This window comes from Notamacropus eugenii, chromosome 1, assembly GCF_028372415.1.
Source record: "Notamacropus eugenii isolate mMacEug1 chromosome 1, mMacEug1.pri_v2, whole genome shotgun sequence".
Classification (NCBI taxonomy): domain Eukaryota; kingdom Metazoa; phylum Chordata; class Mammalia; order Diprotodontia; family Macropodidae; genus Notamacropus; species Notamacropus eugenii.
In genome coordinates, this window is record NC_092872.1 from 582061083 (window position 1) to 582082743 (window position 21661).

General features: G+C 37.1%; 1 protein-coding gene across 14 annotated transcripts in view; it reads left to right on the plus strand.

The window, feature by feature from the left end:
- PLCB4 (phospholipase C beta 4) overlaps nucleotides 1-21661 on the plus strand; it is a 482923-nt gene that overhangs the window by 340218 nt on the left and 121044 nt on the right. For all 14 annotated transcript variants that reach the window (XM_072634439.1, XM_072634436.1, XM_072634435.1 and 11 more), the window contains 2 exons: nucleotides 18282-18361; nucleotides 19473-19526. In XM_072634439.1, coding sequence (XP_072490540.1) covers nucleotides 18282-18361; nucleotides 19473-19526 — 134 coding nt within the window. The remainder of the gene's footprint in view (nucleotides 1-18281; nucleotides 18362-19472; nucleotides 19527-21661) is intronic.

The window sequence follows — 21661 nt, forward strand, 5'->3', positions numbered from 1 at the left end:
AAAAGGGGATGGCAGAGAATAAGATGGATAGATATTGCCATGAAAATAACAAACATGAACTTGGACAGTCTTTGGGCAACAGTGGATAACACAAGAGGTTGGCATGCTGTGCATGTGGTCATGACATTCATGGGATGATGAAAATTCGGACAAACTAAACAACAACAATAACAATAACAAAACTGAGTTGCTAGATTGAAATTTCAAATGGATGAAAATAGATTTCCTTGGTTGTAGTTTAGTGGTTGTTAAATTAACGTGTCCTCTATTCTTTCCACCACTCTGCCCACCTTAATTTGGTACATACCATCCTCCCTCCCTCAGTATTTCTTCTCCTCTACCTTCTCTCACTTCAGCACATTTAGAGGAGACAACATAAACAAGAAATCCAAACAAGATTTTGTTAATTAGAATGAAAGCCTCATAGAGAGAAACTTACACATCAGCTTATTCCTTTGGACTCTCTATTTAATAGAATTTTCTGAAGTTAGACCTACAAAACAGTGTTTCTGTGGGCCAGTTTCTCATCCAGAGAAATAGCTTTATTAAACAGAGCTCCATCTGAAAACATTACTGTTTGAGGTAGAATTTTAACTATTACCTACCGAAATGTGATTATGTCTGATATTTGCATCATCCCTTTTCTAGAAATATTTAAGAGCTTTCGAATGTAGGTCTATGAGACTGTATTAAAGCTAAGTCTCTTTAATGTCAGTAACCCATAGTCAAGATAACCTGAGGTCATTCAAAAAGTAAATATGTGTGTAGTAATCCTAGCTCAAGACACTTGAAAAATTCTCTGAGCTTACGTCTTCATCTGTGAAATTTGCATAATGATCTTCTCTATCTATCTTACAAGCTCCTTGTGCATGTAGGATTTTAAAATACTGTATAAATTTAAATTATTTTTATTGTTGTGCTGATAGACATACAAAAACCATAAGACTTAGTTCCCACCGTAAGTGACCTTATAATCTATTTTAAGACATAGTATGGGCTATGAATGAATGAAATAATTTTAATGGGAACAGTGCAAGTATTATTTAATAAATAACTTCTTTAAGTTGTAGGTACAAATCAGCATGCAGTAGAGTTTTAGAGAAAATCGATGTGGACTGGGATTTCATGGCACACAATATGGAGGATATGGGTCCTCGATTTGACTTTGAAGGAACTGTAGAGTTTGCATTATGAGAGGTAAACAGGAAGGGTACTTCTGAAGGAAAGAATAAGTATACGGATTGTAACAGGTGACTTGGTTACAGCCAAGACTACTTTATTGAGGGTTAGCAAGAAATCATTAGCTAGATAAATTAATATCATTTCATTACCCTCAACCTCCAATTTGCTCATTACTTCAGCAATTTTATTGTAACAACATGTGGTTATCTCATTAAAAATGAATGCCATCAGTTAGTAGAAAAGAGGAAACCACTGAAAGTTTTTAACTTAGAGAGTGATATGATAAAAGTTGTGGGGAAAATTAAAAAGTCATTAGTATATAAAATGAACTAGAAGGAAGGTGGATTCCAAAAGGTCTGACAAAGAGGGTCTACTTTGTGCAAGACATATCAGATAGATAGAATCAGATAGATACAAAAATATACAAAACACAGCCCCTGCCCTCAAAGAACTTAGTGTATCATATTGTTATCATATTGTAGTAGGTTAAGTAAGCATTATTAAGTATCTGACCTAAGGATGTGGCATGACTATTAGAAATATCTACACCAAACTCTATTCGGTGCCTCAGGGAAAAAAATTAAACCATGACACTCATATTTACAAAGTAATAGAGACTTCTGCACCCAGCATAGAGGTGTTGTAGCTGCTAATTAATTGAATTGTCTTTACCAAATGTCTCAACTTCATCCTTCAAAACTATAAATGTCATATTTCTCTGAGCTTTCAGGTAAAGAAGAAATTTACAGAATTAACTTGTCTTTTCATTTTCAACTGTTCCCATATTAAATCTATAAAAATAGCTTTGTTAATAATTAAAAAGTGAGTCAGTGAATGCATTGTCTTGTATTCATCAGCTTTTAATGCCTGGTCCTTTCAGTAGATGATAACCTCTTGCTAAATAACAATAATTACTCGTTTGTTTTATTGTTAGGTTCAATTTGAAAGCCATTCATTAAATTTATTGCCTTGTTTTTCATGGCCCTGAATCTGAACAAAACTGTGAAGGAGATGAAGTTGCTTTCCCTAGCCTCCTACAGTCCCTTTCAGGCTGTCTTGTGGAATCTGTCTTGTGGAATCTCTTTCTATATGTCTTCCAGGTTCTTACTTATTCTGTCTTCCCTTTAGCTCCCCAGAAGCCTCCACTATAGTGCTTTCTCATGCTTCCTTATGTTAGCATATTATCCTCTCTTTTCCTCCCTCTTTCTTCATTAAAACTACTATCCCCTTAGATCTCAGCTAAATTAGTTATTAGGAAATGAATTGACTCAGGCTTGAATGATCAATAAGTATTTAATCTATTCCCCCATTGTTGTTTGTATTTTTAAAATCTTATTCATTCAGCAGTTATTTATTGCCAGGCCTAGAGGCCTGTGTGGGCTACCCGAGTCTTCTTACCTCACCTCCGAGGTCTTCGGTTGGCCAAAACCGGATGCTCATATGAGAGAAAGGACGTTCCAGAGTCGAACAAGGGTTGAGCTTTATTTCAGGGTCTCAGTTACAAGTGCAGGGAGGTCTTCCTTAGGAGGAAGAGGGGGAGATTTCCTAAGGAGGCTAAGATCTTAAGGGATTGGAAGTAGAAGTACAAGCGGGGAGAGAGGGGGAGGGGAGAGAGGAAAGAAGAGAAGCGGAGCCTACTGTCCTCTTGGCTCCTCACGTGCTAAGAGAGCTTTCAGGCTTCCTCAATCCTACTTAACCTTCAGCCGCACAGTTTGCATCTGAATACTGTGCTGTTAGATAACAATAGTGTGCCCAGATCCGGGACGACCTCGAGGGCAGGGAGACTCCACCCATCACGTATCTCCCCGGGAGAGGCGGAAATACCCGAGCTAGCCGAGCTAGCTCAGTCTGACCTTCTGGAATCCCCGCTGTTCATGGAGGGCCTCGTAAGACTCTAAGATTTAGAAGTCCCACTTTTACCCGCCCGAGACCATCCACACGGATTTGAACTTCCAATCCCAACAATTTATCATAGAAATATAAAATCCTAGAGTTAAAAAGACCTCATCTAACTCCTCCCAAAATCATATCCAGCAATTCATTTCAGTTCAGCAAATACTGTATATAAGGTACTGTGTGTTGCCAAAGAAGACCCTGCCATCAGAGAAATAATGACATGCCTTGTACTTGACTTTGTTTTGAATGAAGGAGGGCTGTGTAGGTCACCAGCCTCACTTCTCCTCCAGAGCCATCTGAATCCAGTGACCAGATATTCATCAGGATGACTGTAGATGACCCAGGATGAGGCATTTGGGGTTAAGTGACTTGCCCAAGGTCACACAGCTAGTGAGTGTCAAGTGTCCGAGATGAGATTTGAAGTTAGGTCCTTCTGACTCCTGCGCTGGTTCTCTATCCACTGTACCGCCTAGCTGCCCCATATAAGGTACTATTAGCAGTACAGAATGAAAGTGACCAAATGACCCTTTTCCTCAAGGAGTATAGTATATTCCATAACATTTAAGGAACATAAGAAGACTATCTGTGATTAACTGTCTAAAGGAGAAAGGTGGATGATAGCTACTAAAATAATTAGGAAAAAGGATAACATCAATGTGTACCATAATAAAAGCAGTTAAGTAGCCTAGTGGATAGAGCAGTGAACTCAGAGTTAGGAAAGCCTGAGTTCAAATCCTGTCTCAGATGCTTACTTGCTAACTTCTTTGACTCAGCTTCCTCATCTGTAAAATGGGGGTAATGATAACACCTTCATGGCAGAATTGTTGTAAGGGTCAAATATGGAAATAATATATTTAAAGTGTTTTACAAAAATCTAAATGTCATCTATTAGCATTATTTTAAAAATAATATTATTAAAGTAAGAAAGGAAGGCCTCCTGGAAGACATGAGAATGCACTGGGATGTGAAAGATGAGTAAAGTTCAGATAAGTAGAGAGGAAAGGAAAGAACATTCTAGGCAAGGGAAAGCCTTGGGCCGTGAAGAAATAGCAAAGAAACTACTCTTATAAGAATAGACAATTTGTTCTGGGTGATCATGGAGTGCTTTGAATGACAAACTAAGGAGTTTAGAATTTAGCTAGACTACTACTAGGTGAAGTCGGTGGGTATCTACCTCAAGCATACCAAGCCTTCCTCTGGCAGAATGGGTGGATGAGAGCAGTTTTTTCCAAGGGCCATGAAGGCAGATGAAGTGGGCATTAGAGCTTGGTCAGATATCAGAGAAACCAAGGTCATCCACTCCATTGCAGACCATCATCAGCTGTCCTGACTCTAGTTCTGCCTCTGGACTTTGATGCTCTGGAAGAGAGAGTGAGGTTCATGATTTTGTACAACTCTGCAGTCACTTAAACCCAATTCAGGCACAAGTCAAGACATGACCCTGTGATGTCACTGATCCTCTTTGAAAACAAAGAATCACCAACACCCAGTAGACTTCTAGGAGATTCTAGAAAGTCTTGAATGGCAGGAGTTGCTGCACATCACTGAAATTGCATTTGAGGGGCATCTGTGTATGCAGTATATTTCAAGAGACCAGTTAAGAGTGTGTTGAAATAGTCTACCTGTGGGATGATGAAGGCTCAGACTAGGACAATGGCGGTGGAGATGGAGGGGAGCAGATAAATGTGAATAACATTTCGAGAGATAGAAATAAGGTTTTCTGTTGGTATATAGGGATATACCCACAGGATAAAGGAGAGGAAACGAAGAATGTTTCCAATATTTTCAGCCCCACTGATTAAGAGAACCAGTAATATATCTAAGGAGGAAAACAGGTGGAAAGGGAAGATGTTAAGGGCAGAAAATGGTATTCCCAGCAATATGACTGCAAGAATTGATAGAGATGTCTACATGGAAAGTAATGTAGGAGCATTGGTATATTAAGGATGAAGAATACGAATGAGTTCCCAGCCTTGAAGACTTGCTACTTAATGGCACTTAACTAACAGAGCAAGGCTATGTGAGATTGTACTGCGAAAGAGGCAGAACCTGATGTGGATAATCACTACTCTAGGAATTCAGACTGCCAAAAAATAATGATGATTTTATGTCATTCACATTCATCCATTTATTTATTTATTTTGTTGCTGTTATTATTGTTATTATTATTAAATATTTATCTATTTACTTTAAGATTTATCAGATACTTTCCTTGCAATAATACTGGTAGGTACTACACATAGAATAACAATTATAATAATTATTATTAATGTATAACATAATAAAAATAGTTGTTGTTTACTGTTATTGTTACGCCCCACTTTCCTGATGAGGAGAAACAAAGACTCACTGAGATTAACTCATTTATTCAAGGTCACATGATATATTCTGCATGTATCATCTTTCTTACTGTCACCTTATTTTATATACTTTTTATTTGTTTTCTTCTTTTGACAGCTCAGAGTGAAAATAAATCTGTATGTACAATTCTTCCTCTAAATTAACTCAATTCATTCTGAAGTAAATCTGATTCTTAGAAATCCTCCCTCAAACCCTGAACTAGCCTAGAAGAGCTTTTATAACTCTTTCCAGGGTGTAAATTCCACTCAGCATACATAAAGTGAGGCACATTCCATAGTCAGCTCACGCTGACAATCATCAGCTTTGAACAGCTTTTGTGTCTTTAGCAATCATTTTTGCAAAGTCATTGTAAGCTTTCGAATGCACGATATTTCACTCACTGACACTATGAAGGTAATAGCATCCATTCTCCTTGATAATTCCTTGACAAAGTTAGCAATGCTGATCCTGCAGGTGGAATACAAAGCCAGGAGAGGTTGCCATGTCCTTATTGACTGTTCTCTTCTCCTCACTGTTGGAGAAGGAGAATGCCTTGGTTCCTGGGCATCAGTGTAATTATAAGTGTCTGGCTTTTTCAGAAACCTTTCACCTTCATGACAACAATCATTGAAAACTCTGATAGGCTTAATGGTCAATGCATTATGTTGCTGGTGCCACATCACTGATGTTCTCTTCCAAAAACTTTTTGTGTGTATTCTAGACCATGAAACAAAATTAATTAACTTGAATTCTTTTCATTCTTACAAAGCTGCTCAATAAGAGGAACGTGGCATTCATTAATAGGGCTGGAGTAAAACTATAACATATGACAAGGATTTTATTTTAGGGCCTTTGGAAATGGAATTTTTATTAACCTTAAATTCCTACCCAGTTCCAACATGTATCTAGGGTCTATGGTCAACCTGATGGAGCAGGTGAAATTCATTTGAAATTTTAATTGTGACTTATGCAGTCATTTGTTTCCAGGTTCATTTTGGATCATTTGGTATGTGGTGTTAGAAAGAAGATTGGATAGAGTCAGAAAATGATTTTATTATCAATGAGTCACTTAACTTTGTATACCATAGGTTCCTTATCTGTAAAATGAAGAGAATGAGCTCAATGACCCATTCTAGTCCTAAAATGTCCTAAGTCTAATAATGCCCTTTTTAATAATTTTACCTACATGGATGAGATGATTTCACAGGAGCATCTTTGACCTGAATGATTTTGCCCAAAGTGGCCAGCATTTTATGATCTAATCATTTTTTTTAATCAAGCTTCTTTATTCTTGTGGAAGTGGGAGCTATTCCCATGAAGAGTTCTTTCTTTGATACTTGAGTTTAGTTTCAGAACCCAGGTAACATTTTGAGTCAGAGAAATTTCTTAAAAGAGTTTTAGAAAACCATTAGAGGATTTTGCATAGAGAGTTAACATTGGTCAGATTTGAAGAAACATAGGAAAGATTCATCTGGCAACAGTGTGAAATATGAATGAAAAGGAAGAAAAAATGGACACAAGAAAACCACTTAGGAGTCTATTATAGTTATTCAGGTGGGTAGACTTGAGGTCTTATCCAAGGGTGGTAGTGGTAGGAATTTAGAGGAGGTATTTGAAGTGGAATAGATGGGAGTGATTTCCTGGATAAAGTAGATTAGGGAGAAAAGGGGATAGATAGATAGATAGATAGATAGATAGATAGATAGATAGATAGATAGATAGATAGAGCATTTATAAATATTCGTAGTATGCCAGATACTGTGCTAAGTACTAGAGATAACAAATACACATAAACAAAATAGTCTTGCTCTCAAGGAGCTTACGTTATAGTGGAGGAACACAGCGAACGGGAATCAGGAAAGGTGGCAAGGTGTGGAGGTAGCTGGGAAGTGGCAAAAAAGAAACATTGTTTTTGGACATGTGAAAAGTTTATCCATTGGAACCCAATGACTAAGAAGTGGAGTCTGAGTTTCCAGCCAGGTTGTGGGGGCATGGGAGGAGAACAGAGAATGGTGGGGCAGGGGAGCATGATTGCGAGAGTGGAATTAGAAGGATATGGAGACACCCGGGAAGGTAGTACTAAGATTTCAAATGAATGGCAACATTGACAGAAATAGAAAAATCAAAAGACGGTACAGGTTTGTTGGGAAATATAATTAGTTCTGTTTTGAATATGTTGAGTTTCAGGTGCTGATAAGAAAGCAGTTGGAGATGTCCTGTAGGTAGATTAATGTATGTATTTGAAAAAAGCTCATTGGAAAGGTCAGCGCATAGATTTGGGAGTCATGTGCATAGAGATCATAGTTGAAACTGTGCAAGTTAATGAAATTGTCAAGGAACAGATTATAGGGAAATAAGAGAAGGCCCAGGTAAACCTTTATGAGAATAATATTTTGGATTAATTTTATACTTTGACCCTTACAAAGCATTTTTTCCTAATGTCTTATGAGGAAGGTAGTATGCTATCCCAATTTATATATCAGGAAACCGAAGCTCAGAGGTGAAGTAAATATTAAAGGGTGAGAAAGAGAATCCAAGGAAAGACACAGAAAAGAAGCATTGAGTCCTCTTAATTAAAAGGAGAACTAAGAGAATTCAGCCTTTCAAAAAACAAGGCAAGAGGTTATCCAGAAGGCAGCTGTTGTTAAGAGTGTCAAATACTCTAAAGGAGTCAGGAAGTATGAGGGCTGAGAAAAGGCATATGTGACTAAGAAATTCACCTTCATTGCTTCACTTGTCAATTTTCTTGTGTGTAAAATAAAAAGTTATACTAGGTAATCTCTTAAATTATTTTCCAATTTTTAATCTCATGATCTTATAATCAAGCAATAAGACACTTGATGGATAGATAGCATGACATGGATAATGAGCTGGCCTCAGAGTAGAGAAGACCTTGACTCATACTAGCTTTGTGACCCTGGGTCCAGTCCTGGTCTCAGGCAAATCTGTAAGTTGGAAAGTAGATGCTGATCTGCATTTGTAGAAAGAGTTGTCTCATCCTAAGTTCTTTATGCCAATGAAATCACAGGTCAGATTCCTCTTCCCTACCTGTACCCCCCCAAAAAATACAAAACAAAATTAAAATTAACAGGGCATTGATGATCTCCAAAAGAACTTTCTAGGGACAAAATCATTGTCTCTTGAACAGGTTGTTTCTCAGAGATCATTCATTCCTCACCCAACTGCCCTTGAATAGCCCAATAGTTAACAAGGGTGACATTGTTTTGATTATCACTGTGTCTGTATACACAGGTATTCTTGCCAGAATCTATAAGCATTAGTTTGGTGAAATGTTTGCTCAGTTTTTCACATTTCTGGCCATGTAACATCCATGCCCATGTCTACCAGTTTAGTCTCTGCCCAAACATTTGTTGTTGTTGACCATAATCTGACTGTAGTGAGTGAGGATGGCAATCCAAAACACGTATTCATCTCCCTTCATTGTTTTGTCTTCTGCCAACATTTTCCAGTAGAACAAAGATGTCACCTTCCTGAAAATGCTTGACACATAGTGGGTGATTAATAAATGTTGACTTATTGATTAACAATATTCTTATCATTAATCAGGAAAATAAAGATATTTATTATTTGATTTCTTCTTTCAAGTTCTCCATTTCAGTTTTGGAAAGTTTGTGACAATTGATATTGTGTTCTAGTGCTGCAGGACTTGAGAGTTTCCTGTGGTAAATGAAAAATTCTCTTTATAGGTTTTTAGTTCTCTTGGTTTTTAAATAAGTTCTCCATCCTTCATTGTGTGCTCATTAGTTCACTATTTAATCGTAAATTTTATATACCTGGCTTTTATGAGGGGATCTGCTAGCTGTTTTTTATATGTGTTTATCCAGAAGTTGCTTCTGATTTTTGCAGAAATATAGCTTTTTATGTCCCAAATCATTCTGAGAATGGATTTCACTGATTCAGAAAAGCAATCCAATGCATTCCAATCCAACAAGCCTTTATTATTTCCTCTATATACAAGGTAGAGTGTTACAGACCCCAAAACCAAAAAGTGATCTCTGTCCATAAGGAGCACTGAGAAAATATGACATGTATACAAATGCTGCCCTTAGAGTCAGAAAGACCTGAGTTCATATAATACCTCAGACCTTCACCAACTGTGTAACCCTGGCCAAGTCACTTAACCTCTCTGTGCCTCCATTTCCTCATTGAAAAATAGGGATAATTGCATTTACCTTTCAGGGTTGTTGTGCAGATTAAAAGAGATAATATCTCTGAAATGCTATGTAGTTGCTAGCAGCGATGATGATGAAAAAGGGAAGGGAGAACGGAGATGATGAGAATGTTTTGCCAGTAGGCATGATACCTCTTTGATGAATCTTATGTTGGGTGTTTTAAGAGGTAAAGGTGAAGAGAGAGAGGATTTCAGACTTAAGGGCAGCTAGGTGGCATAGTGAGTAGAGTGCCAGAACTGGACTCAGGAAAAACCTCAGACACTTACTAGCTATGTGATCCTGGGCAAGTCATTTAACCCTGTTTGCCTCAGTTTCCCCACCTGTAAAATAAGCTGGAGAAGGAAATGGCAAACTACTCCAGTGTCTTTGCCAAGAAAAACCCCAAATGGGGTCATGCAGAGTTGAACATAACCAAAAATGACTGAATAACAAAAAAGAAGGGGGAAATTCAAAAAATGATAATTAGGGTAGTTTAGATGGATTCTAGTGAATCTAGAGAGAAAGAGTGCACAGCAAGCCTAGGAAGCAAAGCCAGGGCCAAATTTCGAGTGCTTTAAAGGCCAAGCTAAGGAGTTTGTATTTATCTGGGAAGTAAAAATGAAGTAGTACGGTAGGTGTGGAGTTAGAGGCCTAGGATTCAGATCCTGACCCCAACTTTCACTACCTTTGTGACCTTTACTATGTAAAACGAGGGGTTTGGGCTACATTGCTTCTCAGGCTCATTCTAGCTCAGTGAAGTTTCCTGGGCAGGGGAAAAATAGGACCAGAATTGTGCTTTATCCTGAGTACTGAAGTATAAACTCTCCATGCTGCCATGTGAAGCTAGTCCTGAGAAAACTCCACTGGCATATACATGAACCCAGTCAGACTTAAGATATACCATCTTAGAAAGCTTTCCTTATATTGAACTGATTTAAATGAAATGGTTTTTCTAAATTGAAATTCAGTTTCATCATCCACATGTTGCTCATTATTCACTTAGTTCTTATACAAATGATATGCCATCTGGAAAAAACAAATCTTGGCTCACCAGCAAGAATAGCTCTTGAAAATAATTAATTCTTCACATTTATATAACTCTTAAAGGTTCAAAAGGAGGCAGGTGGGTGGCTCAGTGGATAGAGCACTGGGCCTAAAAGCCAGCAAGACCTGAGTTCAAATGTGACCTTAGACACTTACCACCTGTGTGACCCTGTGCAAGCTACTTAACCCTATTTGCCTTAATTCACTAGAGAAGGAAATAGTAAACCACCTCAGTATCTTTGCCAGGAAAAAAATGAGTTTTTTAGACCAGGTCTGGATCTGACAGAATAACTGTGCAACAACAAAAATAAGAGGTTAAAAAAGTCATTTCCTTAAAACAACCCAGTGAAGCAAGTGTCAAAAATGGAAGAGATTTCAAAGGCTGTCTAGTTCAACCCCTTCATATTTTTAGAGGAGGAGACTGAGGGTCATGCTGGTTAGGTGACTTGCCCCTGGTTACAGAGCTAGTGAGTATCTGAGGTTAAATCTGAACCCAGGTTTCTGACTCAAGTCCATGACTCTGTCCACTGCACTATTCTATGCCTAATTGTAGCCTTCAAGAAATTATGTACAAGGAATGATTTTGCCTTCCGTCAGTGGAATAGATCCACATAGAATAGCAGCACTGTGGTCAGCCAGTAGGTAATTTTCAGTTTGAAAACTGAACCACAGGCCCCTTTTAAGAACTGTCTAGGAAGAACTTACATGAACTGCTGCTGAGTAAAGTGAGCAGAGCCAGGAGAACATTGTACACAGCAACAGCTACGTTATGCAGTGACTGTGATAGACTTAGCTCTTCTCAGCAATGCAAGGACCTAAGCTCCAAAAGACTCAAGATGGAAAAGCTGTCCACATCCAAAAACAAAGAACTATAAAGTCTGAATGACATCAAAGCATATTACTTGCTGTCTCTTTTTTTTTGTTTCTTCTTTCTTGTGATTCCCTCATTGGTTCTAATTCTTCTTTACAACATGACTAATATGAAAATATGTTTAATATGAATGTATATATAGAGAGAGTCTATATCAGATTGCACACTGTCTTGGGGAGGGGAGAGGGAAAGGAGGGAGAGAAAATTTAAAACTCAAAATCTTATGGAAGTGAATATTGAAAAATAAGATTGAAAAAAAAACTCTCAATTTTGTGTGTCCTGGGTAAATGACATTTCTGCACTTCTCAGAATTTGCCTAGTTAGCTTCTACATGGAAAGCAAGTTTAAATGGGACCTGCCTTTTCACAAAATAGTGCAGCAATGTAGGTGTAAACTGCCCTTCTCCTGCCTGAAACTTAGTGATAGTTAGTTGTAGCCTGTGGAAAGCTGCATAGATAGGACAAATGGAGAAAGGTCTTTATTCCATCTTTTCTGTAATCATGATCATAGCTGACAAGGCAAAGAAGTTGAATTGTATGGTCCCTCAACATTTATTTCATGTGGATATTTGAACTGTTCTAAAGAAAAAGTTGAGTAGAGGTGTTCTTGATGTTAAATGAAAATTCTTTATTGAAATAACCATCCTTGAAAATCCTGGGGCAGCTAGGTGGTATAGTGGATAGAGCGCCAGGCATGTAGTCAGGAAGACCTGAGTTCAAATCCAGCCTCAGACACTTACTAGCTGTGTGACCCTGGGCAAATCCCTTAACTCGGTCTGCTTCAGTTGCCTCCTCTGTAACATGGTCTGGGGAGAAATGGCAAATCATTCCAATGTCTTTGCCAAGAAAATTCCCAATGGGATTATGAAGAGTTGGAGACAATCAAAATGACTGAACAACAACTATCTCTCTCTATGTCTGTCTGTCTATGTATATATATAGAGAGAGAGATATGTGTATAGATATATAGATATAATATATCTATGCTGATATAGAGATATTGATATAGATATATAATCTTAGGCATTGCCCAATACATTGCAATTTTTTCTTGTAGTTAAGGATTGCTTTCCAAAAAAAGCACAGTAGTCTGGTAAGAAAGAGGTAGCAAATTTATCACTGACTTAACAAAGTGACTCTGGGTTCCCTATGGCTAAAATGTCAGGCATGGTATATTCAATCCAATAAAAATGCATTAAATATCTACTTTGTGCCAGGCACTATGCTATGTGCTAGGGGTATAATTAATAAAAGAGAGATACTTCCTATTATCAAGGAACTTAGAATGGGGTAGGGGAGAAGAGGGGCTGGAGAGAGATAAGGGGGTATTTAGCTTAAAGGCAACTTGTTCCATGGTGTTGAAACCAGACAGGGAAGCAGAATAATAACTAGCTTTTATTTAGTACTTACCATGTGCCATGCACTGTGCTAAAGGGCCTTATAAACATGATTTCATTTGCTCCTAACAACAAATCTGGGACGTGCTACTATTATCCCTATTTTACATTTGAACAAGGTAGAGAAAAGTTAAATGGCTTACCCATGGCCATTCACCTAGTAAGTATTGAGGCTGGATTTGAACTCCTATCTTTCTATTTCCTTGCTCATAACTCTATCAAGTATGCCAACTAGTGCCTGGAGGATAGTCATTTAATTGGTAAAGGGATTTCCCAGATGGGGAAACTCCCTCAACTGTTGTATATCTGCACCTTTTCTCTAGATTTCTGGTCTTAGGTACCTAGGGCAATGAGAGGTTAAGCAACTTGCCTGGAGTCACACAGCCAGTATATTTGAAAGGCAGCTTTTGAACCTGTCTTGCTTACTCCAAGGCCAGCTGTCTAATTATTCATAAGACATAGGGCATATAGAAGGCAATTTAAGGACCTTCTCTAGTAACATGATTCCTTGAGCTTCCACACAGGAGATAGCAAAGGGAGTTCCTCAGAGTACCAGGCCAGAATTTTTTGCTTATCCCACACATTATCTCACCACAGTGGGAAGAGTTCAGATGGAAACTGTGACAAGAATGTCACTGTCTGCTCCAATCCAAGTCAAGGACTGTAGGAGATAAACTTGGGACCATTTTAAAAAAAATAAGCCTTTTCAACCTTTCATTCTCTTTTCCCTTTATTCCAGACATTTTCTAGTGCCAAAGAAATCTGAACTTGACTACTTAAATTCATTCATTCATCCAACAAACATGTGCTGCATACAGAGTACATTGTATTTGTTCCTAAGAAGGTAGCCTTTGCCCTCAAGGAGCATATAGTCCAGTAGGATATATGATATGAGCAAAGGTTGGACTTCATGGAGGCCCCAAATTAGGATCCCAGGGCTTTCTATTCCTAGAGTCTGGAAGCCACACTCTCCCATCAAAGGTCAGAAGAATACTTTAAGACTGAATCTAACATAGGTACAATCCAGAAAACAAAAAATGCCACCAACATTTCTAAATCCCGTTTTTAATTCTGGGATAGATGAATTCTCTAGGTGTCTCGAATTTAAGTCCTGCCACTACAAACAACTTCCTGTTCTACTGGTTCTGAATCTCAGTTATCTTATCACTTAGATACAAATGGAATGTCCATATCTTTTCTTCCTCAGGCCTGTTGAATCCTACCAATTTAAAAAGAACAATAACAACAACTCAAATGATATCTTCAGAAAACTTCAGTTCTCTCAGTCATTTATAATCTTTTCCCCTCAGACCTTAAAAAACATATAAACATCATTGATTGTAGTTACATTTGTTTGAATCTTTTCCTTCTACTAGGCTGTAAGACCCATGAGAAGATAGTTTGTGCTAGTGTGGTAGAAAGAGCACCAGATTTCAAAGGAGCAGATCTGAATTCCGGTCCACTAATAGCTAAGAAGCTAGTTAAATGTGTGACCTTCAACAAATCTTTAGTTTTTCCATCTGAAAAGGGGGGATACCTTGTATTATCTCCTCAAAGACTTGAAAAGGATACATTTTTTAAGCCTTAAACGTGTGTGCAAGATGTCCCAAAAGTGTTAGTGTGGTTTTAAACTACTGAACTTATTTAAGCTATTTTAGCTTAAAACCTGCACTAAGATCTTTAGAATATTCTGTATCTGTTAGTATTACATAAACTCCAAATTTCCTCTTCATCTAGAAGTGTTCTGCCTACAGGGTATGATTCATACATGTTTGTTAAATGAATGAATATATATTTTTTAAAAAAAAAGCAACATGATTAGTTTATGGAAGGTCCACATAAGGAACCACATTTTAGTAATTTTGTCCAGATCTTGTTAGTATCATTTAGAATCCATTCTGATACCACAAGGAACAAAACATAGCCAATTCTCAGAGTTGTTAATGAGGATTAATGAGATTCATTTGCTAAGGTTATGTTTGTGGAGAGAAAGTTAAGTGGAAAGCAGAGACAGAAAGATAAGTTAGACTGAAAATCCATTTATGAGGGGAAAAGGGGAGTTTTTCCCATATAAATTATTTTGCTGATCTATATCATATGAACTGACTAGGTTATGCTTTAGCTTTCCATTTCACTCCACCCACTCAAAGTCGGAAACCAAGAACTAAAGCCTGCTTAGATCCTATTGATACAGCATCACTCTCCTGTAGATGTGAACACCTGGTGTCTTTTAAGACTGATTGTCCAAGTCAGGTGACATGTAGAGGTTTCTGCAACATTCCATTGAAACATTCTGAGAATGCAGGTGATTCATTCATATCCTTGCCTATTTTCAGAAATTCCAAAGTGACATCTGTGTGAAAATTTCATGTTTCTGTGAGTCTGGAAAGCAAAATTTGTTCATTATTCATTTTACTGACAATATAACATTGGCACAAAAAGCTGAGGTTCTACTGACATCTGCTGGCATTTCACCAGATTATTTTTTGGGGGAAAAAGAAAGCAGAGAATCCAATAATTTGTTATGTTTTCACTATTATTTACTTTCTGGATTAAGTTTCTTATTCATTTGATGGAGGGGGCTGCAATGAGGAAGAATTGAAGAGATTGTGATAGGCCATGACATGGTTAAAGTCCTTGTAACATGATCTAAATGAAACAGAACTGCACAGAGAAACAGGGTATCGTGTTCTCAGATCTGTTCATTGATTCTGACACAATTTAGTTGCTGTGTGACCTTAAGAAAGTCATTTTTCTGGGCCTCAGTTTCATGAGCCGAGGGCAGGGGCTGGTATATGATTTCATTTATTGCATAGAGTAGTCATTTAACAAATATTTGTTTAATTGAACTATATCTGTAAAATGAGGAAATTGAATCAGATCAGTGGGACTCCATGTCTTGATAATATCGATGCCCATCTTGTTATATACTTCTCAGCCAAAAACCTCATTGAGCTATAAATGTTCTAAAGTTCCCTAGCCATTTCATGCTAGAATGATTTAGATTCCATAGTTAAAATCCACAGAATAGTTAGAAAAAGGTGGGGTTTTTTTGTCAGGGGGAGGAGGGAATATAGCTGTCTTCAAATATTTGAAGAACTGCCCTGTGAAAGAGAGAATTAGATTTATTCTCTTTGGCACCAGAAGTGCATAAGTAAGAGTGGCAGATGTCAGCTCTAAAGAGGTAAATTTGGCATAAATAATAAAATTTTTTTATTAACAATTAGAGCTATCCAAAAGTAGGATGGAATTCCTTGGATGGCTCCTCTCCCCCCACCATGGTAGTTTTAAAACAAAATCTAGACAGTCATTTCTCAGTTATGTTGTAGCGATAATTCTTTCTTTATTTAGACTCTGGACTATATAACCATTAAGGTCCTCTGACCACTGAAGTTCTGTGATTCTAGGAACTTTTAAAAGCTCATTCAAAACCTAGCCTCTATGCCATTTGAGTGTTAACTAAGACTTTATAGTGTTGTTCAGTCATTTTCAGTCATGTCCAACTCTTTGTCACCACATTTGGGGTTATCTTGGCAAAGATCCTGGAGTGATTTGCCATTTCCTTCTTCAGTTCATTTTGTAGATGAGGAAACCGAGGCCAGCAGGGTTAAGTGATTTACCCAAGGTCACACAGCTAATAAGTGTCTGAGTCTGTATTTGAACTCATGAAGATGTGTCTTCCTAACTCTAGGCCCAGCACTTTATCCACTGACTAGCCTGACTAAAGTAGAAGGAACAGATAGAACAAGTGAATGAACCCAAAACTTGGAAAATTGAAAAAAGAAACTAGCAGATTTATTTATTTTAGTTTTGGAAGCTGTAATATACCTTTAAATTAGGGGAGGGAAATGCCCCTTTTACTACTGAGCAGCTTGTGTAGACTTTTTGTATTGCATGTGGGGAAGCTTCATGGATCTGTGGTTAGTGAGGTCAATAAGGGATTATGCGCTGGTCCCGGGGGAGGTGTTTTTCATACTGAGTTTGACATAGGATGTGAAGTCTGATGATAAACACCTTGAGGCTGTTTTGTCTTTTATTTATTTCTCCTATCTCATAATCCAAACGACTGTGCATGGTTTGTTCAGGCTCTCTATCCTGTTTAGCATGAGTGCTTTTCTGTTCACACACCATGACTTTTGGTTGTCATTTAAGATTCTCAAGGTGTTCCTGAGGTGGTGGGCCTTTTGTAAGTCTGATCAGAGGAAAACGTCTCCTGTATGACCCTCATCTTCCCTCAAAGTGATGCTGGTAGAGATATGTTGGGGAAAAAAAAAAAAGAAAGGAAAAGAAACATTAGGACTTTTCTGTAATGATGTCTCATCTCCTCACTGATGGTTATTCCAATAACCTTGTTAGGGGCTAAGAAGTCTTATCCACAAATAAACCCACAAATTATTTGCACTTTTCAAGTCATAATAATAGATTCAAAAGTTTTTCCACTTGTGAAAGTAGAATAATGACCATTCACTATTGAAAATGATCTCCATGAGCTTGGATCATGATCCACTGTAATCCATAACCCATGTCTATTTGACTAAATAACATTTTACTGAAGGTTATATTCTTTCCCCAGTATCACATGGGTGGCTTCCTTTGACGTCAATAGGACCCATGTGCATGAGCCTAAAGGCAAAAATTGGCCTTGGCTCCTAGATTGGCACTTACTAGTATAATGGTCTACATAGATCAAAATCCTTTTAAGGCCATACATAACCTTTCCACTGTTTTCTTTGTAAATCTCTGAGGTAATGGCTGAACAACTGCTAAAGACTTATGCAGAAAGTATGTAAGGACCCAGTACTCATAGCTTCTAGGAATCTTAATGATCAATGGAATATTTTTCACTTTAAGACTCTTCTGGTAAAGAAAGGCAGGTAGACTATGCAACAGACTGCTAGTTTAGGATGAAATCCCATAACAAATTTGGTCTGCCTCTGTGTTTCAGGAGATTATTCTAAACTGAAGTTCATACTTAACTATGTTATCACTTATTATATAATAATGTTTAGGAATTACTAATATTGCCAGCAACTGAATAAAGAAGGGCTTGTATTTATTTATTCAAGCCATAAAGAGAGGAGCTAATAAATCTATCAGAGGGCAACTTTCCATTGTTGGCAACCTGCTATTTAATGATAGTACAGATGCCACATTCATCTGGCTGCAAAGAATGAAAACCATAACTTCTGTTGATTAAAGAATGAGATATGAAAGTGCAAAATGTAAAAGGAAGTGTTGGAGTCAAGGGATTATGGAAGTATTATGTAAGTTAGTTTCTGCAAAGAAGATAAAAGTCTTCTGTTAGGAATCATAAAATCACTTTTTTTTCTTCCTCTTAGATTCCCTCATTAAGTTCATTTTCATTTTCTTTTTCTTTCAGCAATGGGTAGAAGGCTTAAGAGCCATCATACATAATTTTAGAGCTAACAATGTTAGTCCAATGACATGCCTCAAGAAACAGTGAGTACTTTTTTCTGATTATTTCTTTTAAAAATTGAGAATTTTATTTATCATACACATATAATATATACATATATTTAAAGAAAGAAGGTGGGGGGACAGGCATCTATGTTTGTTTTTTGTGGTCATCAAATAAAGGTCAAAGATGGAAATAAGATGTTCTTTTATGTCCTGTTCCCTGAGTCCTATTCCTCTTCTCTATCCAGATATAAACTATGAGTAGAGTTAGCTAATATTAGTATTGTAAGTGCATATTTTGACATAATAAGCTTTTTTTCTTGGCCTAAGCACTTCTGTGTAGCACACATGTAAGCCTTGAAAAAGGACAATGTTCAGTGGCTAGAGAACAGTTAAAAAGCCCACTCGCACAGAATTTTCTGGGAGTTTCTTAGAGCTCTTTGGTGCATGTATAGACTCTTCCTAGTTCCTTCAGATGACTGCCTCTGAACACCTAGGAACAGGTCTTTAGATACAACCCAGCTCTTTTCTACTTGCAACTAATGGGAAATTGGAGCCTGCGAAAAGAAAAACTATCCGAATGCACATTGCTGGCACCTTCTTGTTTGATCAGGCATGAGTAAGGTTAACTCCTTGGCCCTTGGCCCCATTACTGTTGCTACCTTGCTAATCTTCAACCTTGTGTCACCCCTCCACCTTCTACCTTCTCTATTCACAAGCTGCCAAGCTGGATAGGGTTTCTCATTATAGAGAATCAAGGATGTTCTGCCCCTCTAACAATGACATCTGACAGAGGTTTGTAACCATCCTAGACCTCTAACAGAGCTAGGAAACTTTACAGAGAAGTCTATTTAATACTCGAGTTTAACTGCTCAGTTATGCTATCAATGATCCACATTGGTATGATGAAATAGAAAACTCCACGAAAACAACAACCTGATTAACAGACTCTAATAATGAATGTTGTTTAATGGGAATGCCAAATTCTCCAATTAATCTGTAGGATGCAGTTTTAATCTTTCAACTTCAAAGTAAATGAGCTTCTTTGAGTAAGCATTCAATTATTTATTGTTTATTTTTCATATAACACAAGATTGAATAGATTGAGATTAGTTTCCCAAAGAACCAATTAACCATTTTTTCTGGATTTCAGCTGGATGAAATTGGCATTTATGACAAACACAAATGGGAAAATTCCAGTTAGGAGGTAAGTGAATAATTTATGTCTACCATCTACCTAACTAGCTTATTGTTAGTCACAGAGGAGACATTGTGTTAATACTTTTTAAAATTGATGCATTGAAAATAATAACTGAATATTCATTTAAGTAACTAGCTTCATAATATATTGTTTCTTAAAAAATACTTCACAAAAATTACTTATGAAGCTTCACTCTACTCTTCTTTCTACTCTTCTTTTATCTTCACTTTAAAATGGACAAAGTTAAGTCAAAACTTTAATGAAATAAGGAACATGGATAGGTTTACTAGGACTTGGACTTTTTTTTAACTCCTCAACACAGAGAGAAAGCAGTGGAATTCACAAAGGAACCTCATGTTGTCCATGTATATTGGCAAAGCCTTTCCTGACCATCAGTATAGTATGATATTTCCAGGAAATATCCTATACCCATGCCTCCCATAACCCAGTAAGAAATGAGAGGAGCCAAGAGTGGCTGCTTCCTCTTTTGGTTATATTAAGTGTGTTTCCTATTATCCTTTGTTGTTGACTACAACCCAGCTACTTGATGTAATTTCAGACAAGCACAAGGCCCTTCCAAAAATAAAAGAAACTAAAACAAGAGTATAAAATAGATGGACTCCAGAGGCCAGCAGGTGCTGATTTGAACTAGGGTAATTTTAAGAATTAGGATGGGATGGGTGCATATATAGCCCTACTTTTTTCTCTAGCAAATCAGAGCATCTCAGAACCATCTCTTCTTTATCTACTTTATCATAAAAAAACTACTTATGAAAATTAACTCCATCCTTCTTTCTAGAATGTTATTGTCAGACTAGAATGAAAGAGTAAAGTGCAAACTCTAAAGGAACACGGGAAAATCTGACTTCATTTCAAACTTCAAAGAACCAGGTTTAATAGGACTTAGACTTTTTTTTAAACCCTTCAGTATAGGGAGTGCTTATCTCTTTTCTCTGTGTTGATATTGAAGGTAGTGGTAGAGGTGTGGGGATGACTTTAAGCTTTGGATGCTAGGGATAGCTCTTACCCGAATCACCTGAGCATCTTTATTTTATTTTTAAGAACAAATTGGTAGCTATAGAAAATTCTTTGCATCCAGGACAACTCCATTCCAAAGTAATATTTTTACTTTAAATCCTAGAATTAACTCACCCACTGTTCCCATAATTCCATCAACTGAAGATGCTATAAATTCAGTAACCTACTAGAAGGAGAATGCTAGAACTGGCCCAGTTTTTACTGATGAGCCTTCTAATAACATGGAATAAATAATGGTATTTAAATTTTAAATTTACCTATCTGTTTACCCTGGAAAAAGTAACAGACTGGTAAATGTATAAAACTTAATTTTTATAATTAGTAGTTCAGTGAATTACAATACATATTGTAGTAAAATTTCATAGCTATATTATTCCCATAAAGCTAGCTGTAGCTCTCTCAACTTGCATTGAATAAGAGTCCATGCCATATGCAAGTTGAAGAAAGGCCGAAGAAACCTAGACTCTCCCAAATTTCTATACCTTATTGCTTTTTTGAATAAAATAATTTACCAAAGAAACTTTATAAACCACAATACCATCCCTCTTCTTGTTTATTTTAACTCCAATCCAGAAGGCTCATTTCTAGAAACAGAGTGATAGAATTTTAGTATTGAAAAGGAATTTAGTGATCATCAAAACTGATGTAATTATTTTACACATGAAGAACCTGGAATTCAGTAAGATGAAATTACTTGTTTGAGGTATTACAATTAATGGAAAAGCAAATTAGGTTGGGGAATGATTTATATTTTATTTTCTTCAAGGCATTTATTACCCCTGTCTACTTCTAGGCCCCCTCTTACTCCATTCTCTTCCATAAATCACCAACAATAGAACTCTGCTGTCTTTCCCTAAATCTTTGCCAATATTACATGATCCTATTCCTGTTGAAGCCAATAATGTACCATCCTGACCCTTGATTAAAACTATCTATCTATACATACACACATATACTCACATATATATATATATATATACATATACATACATATGTACACACACATCTGTAGGTATACACATTCACATATATACACATCAATGTGGGTTTTTTTTAGTTTTTCTACCTCTGCCTCATCCCAAAATAAAATTCCCACCCAGAAA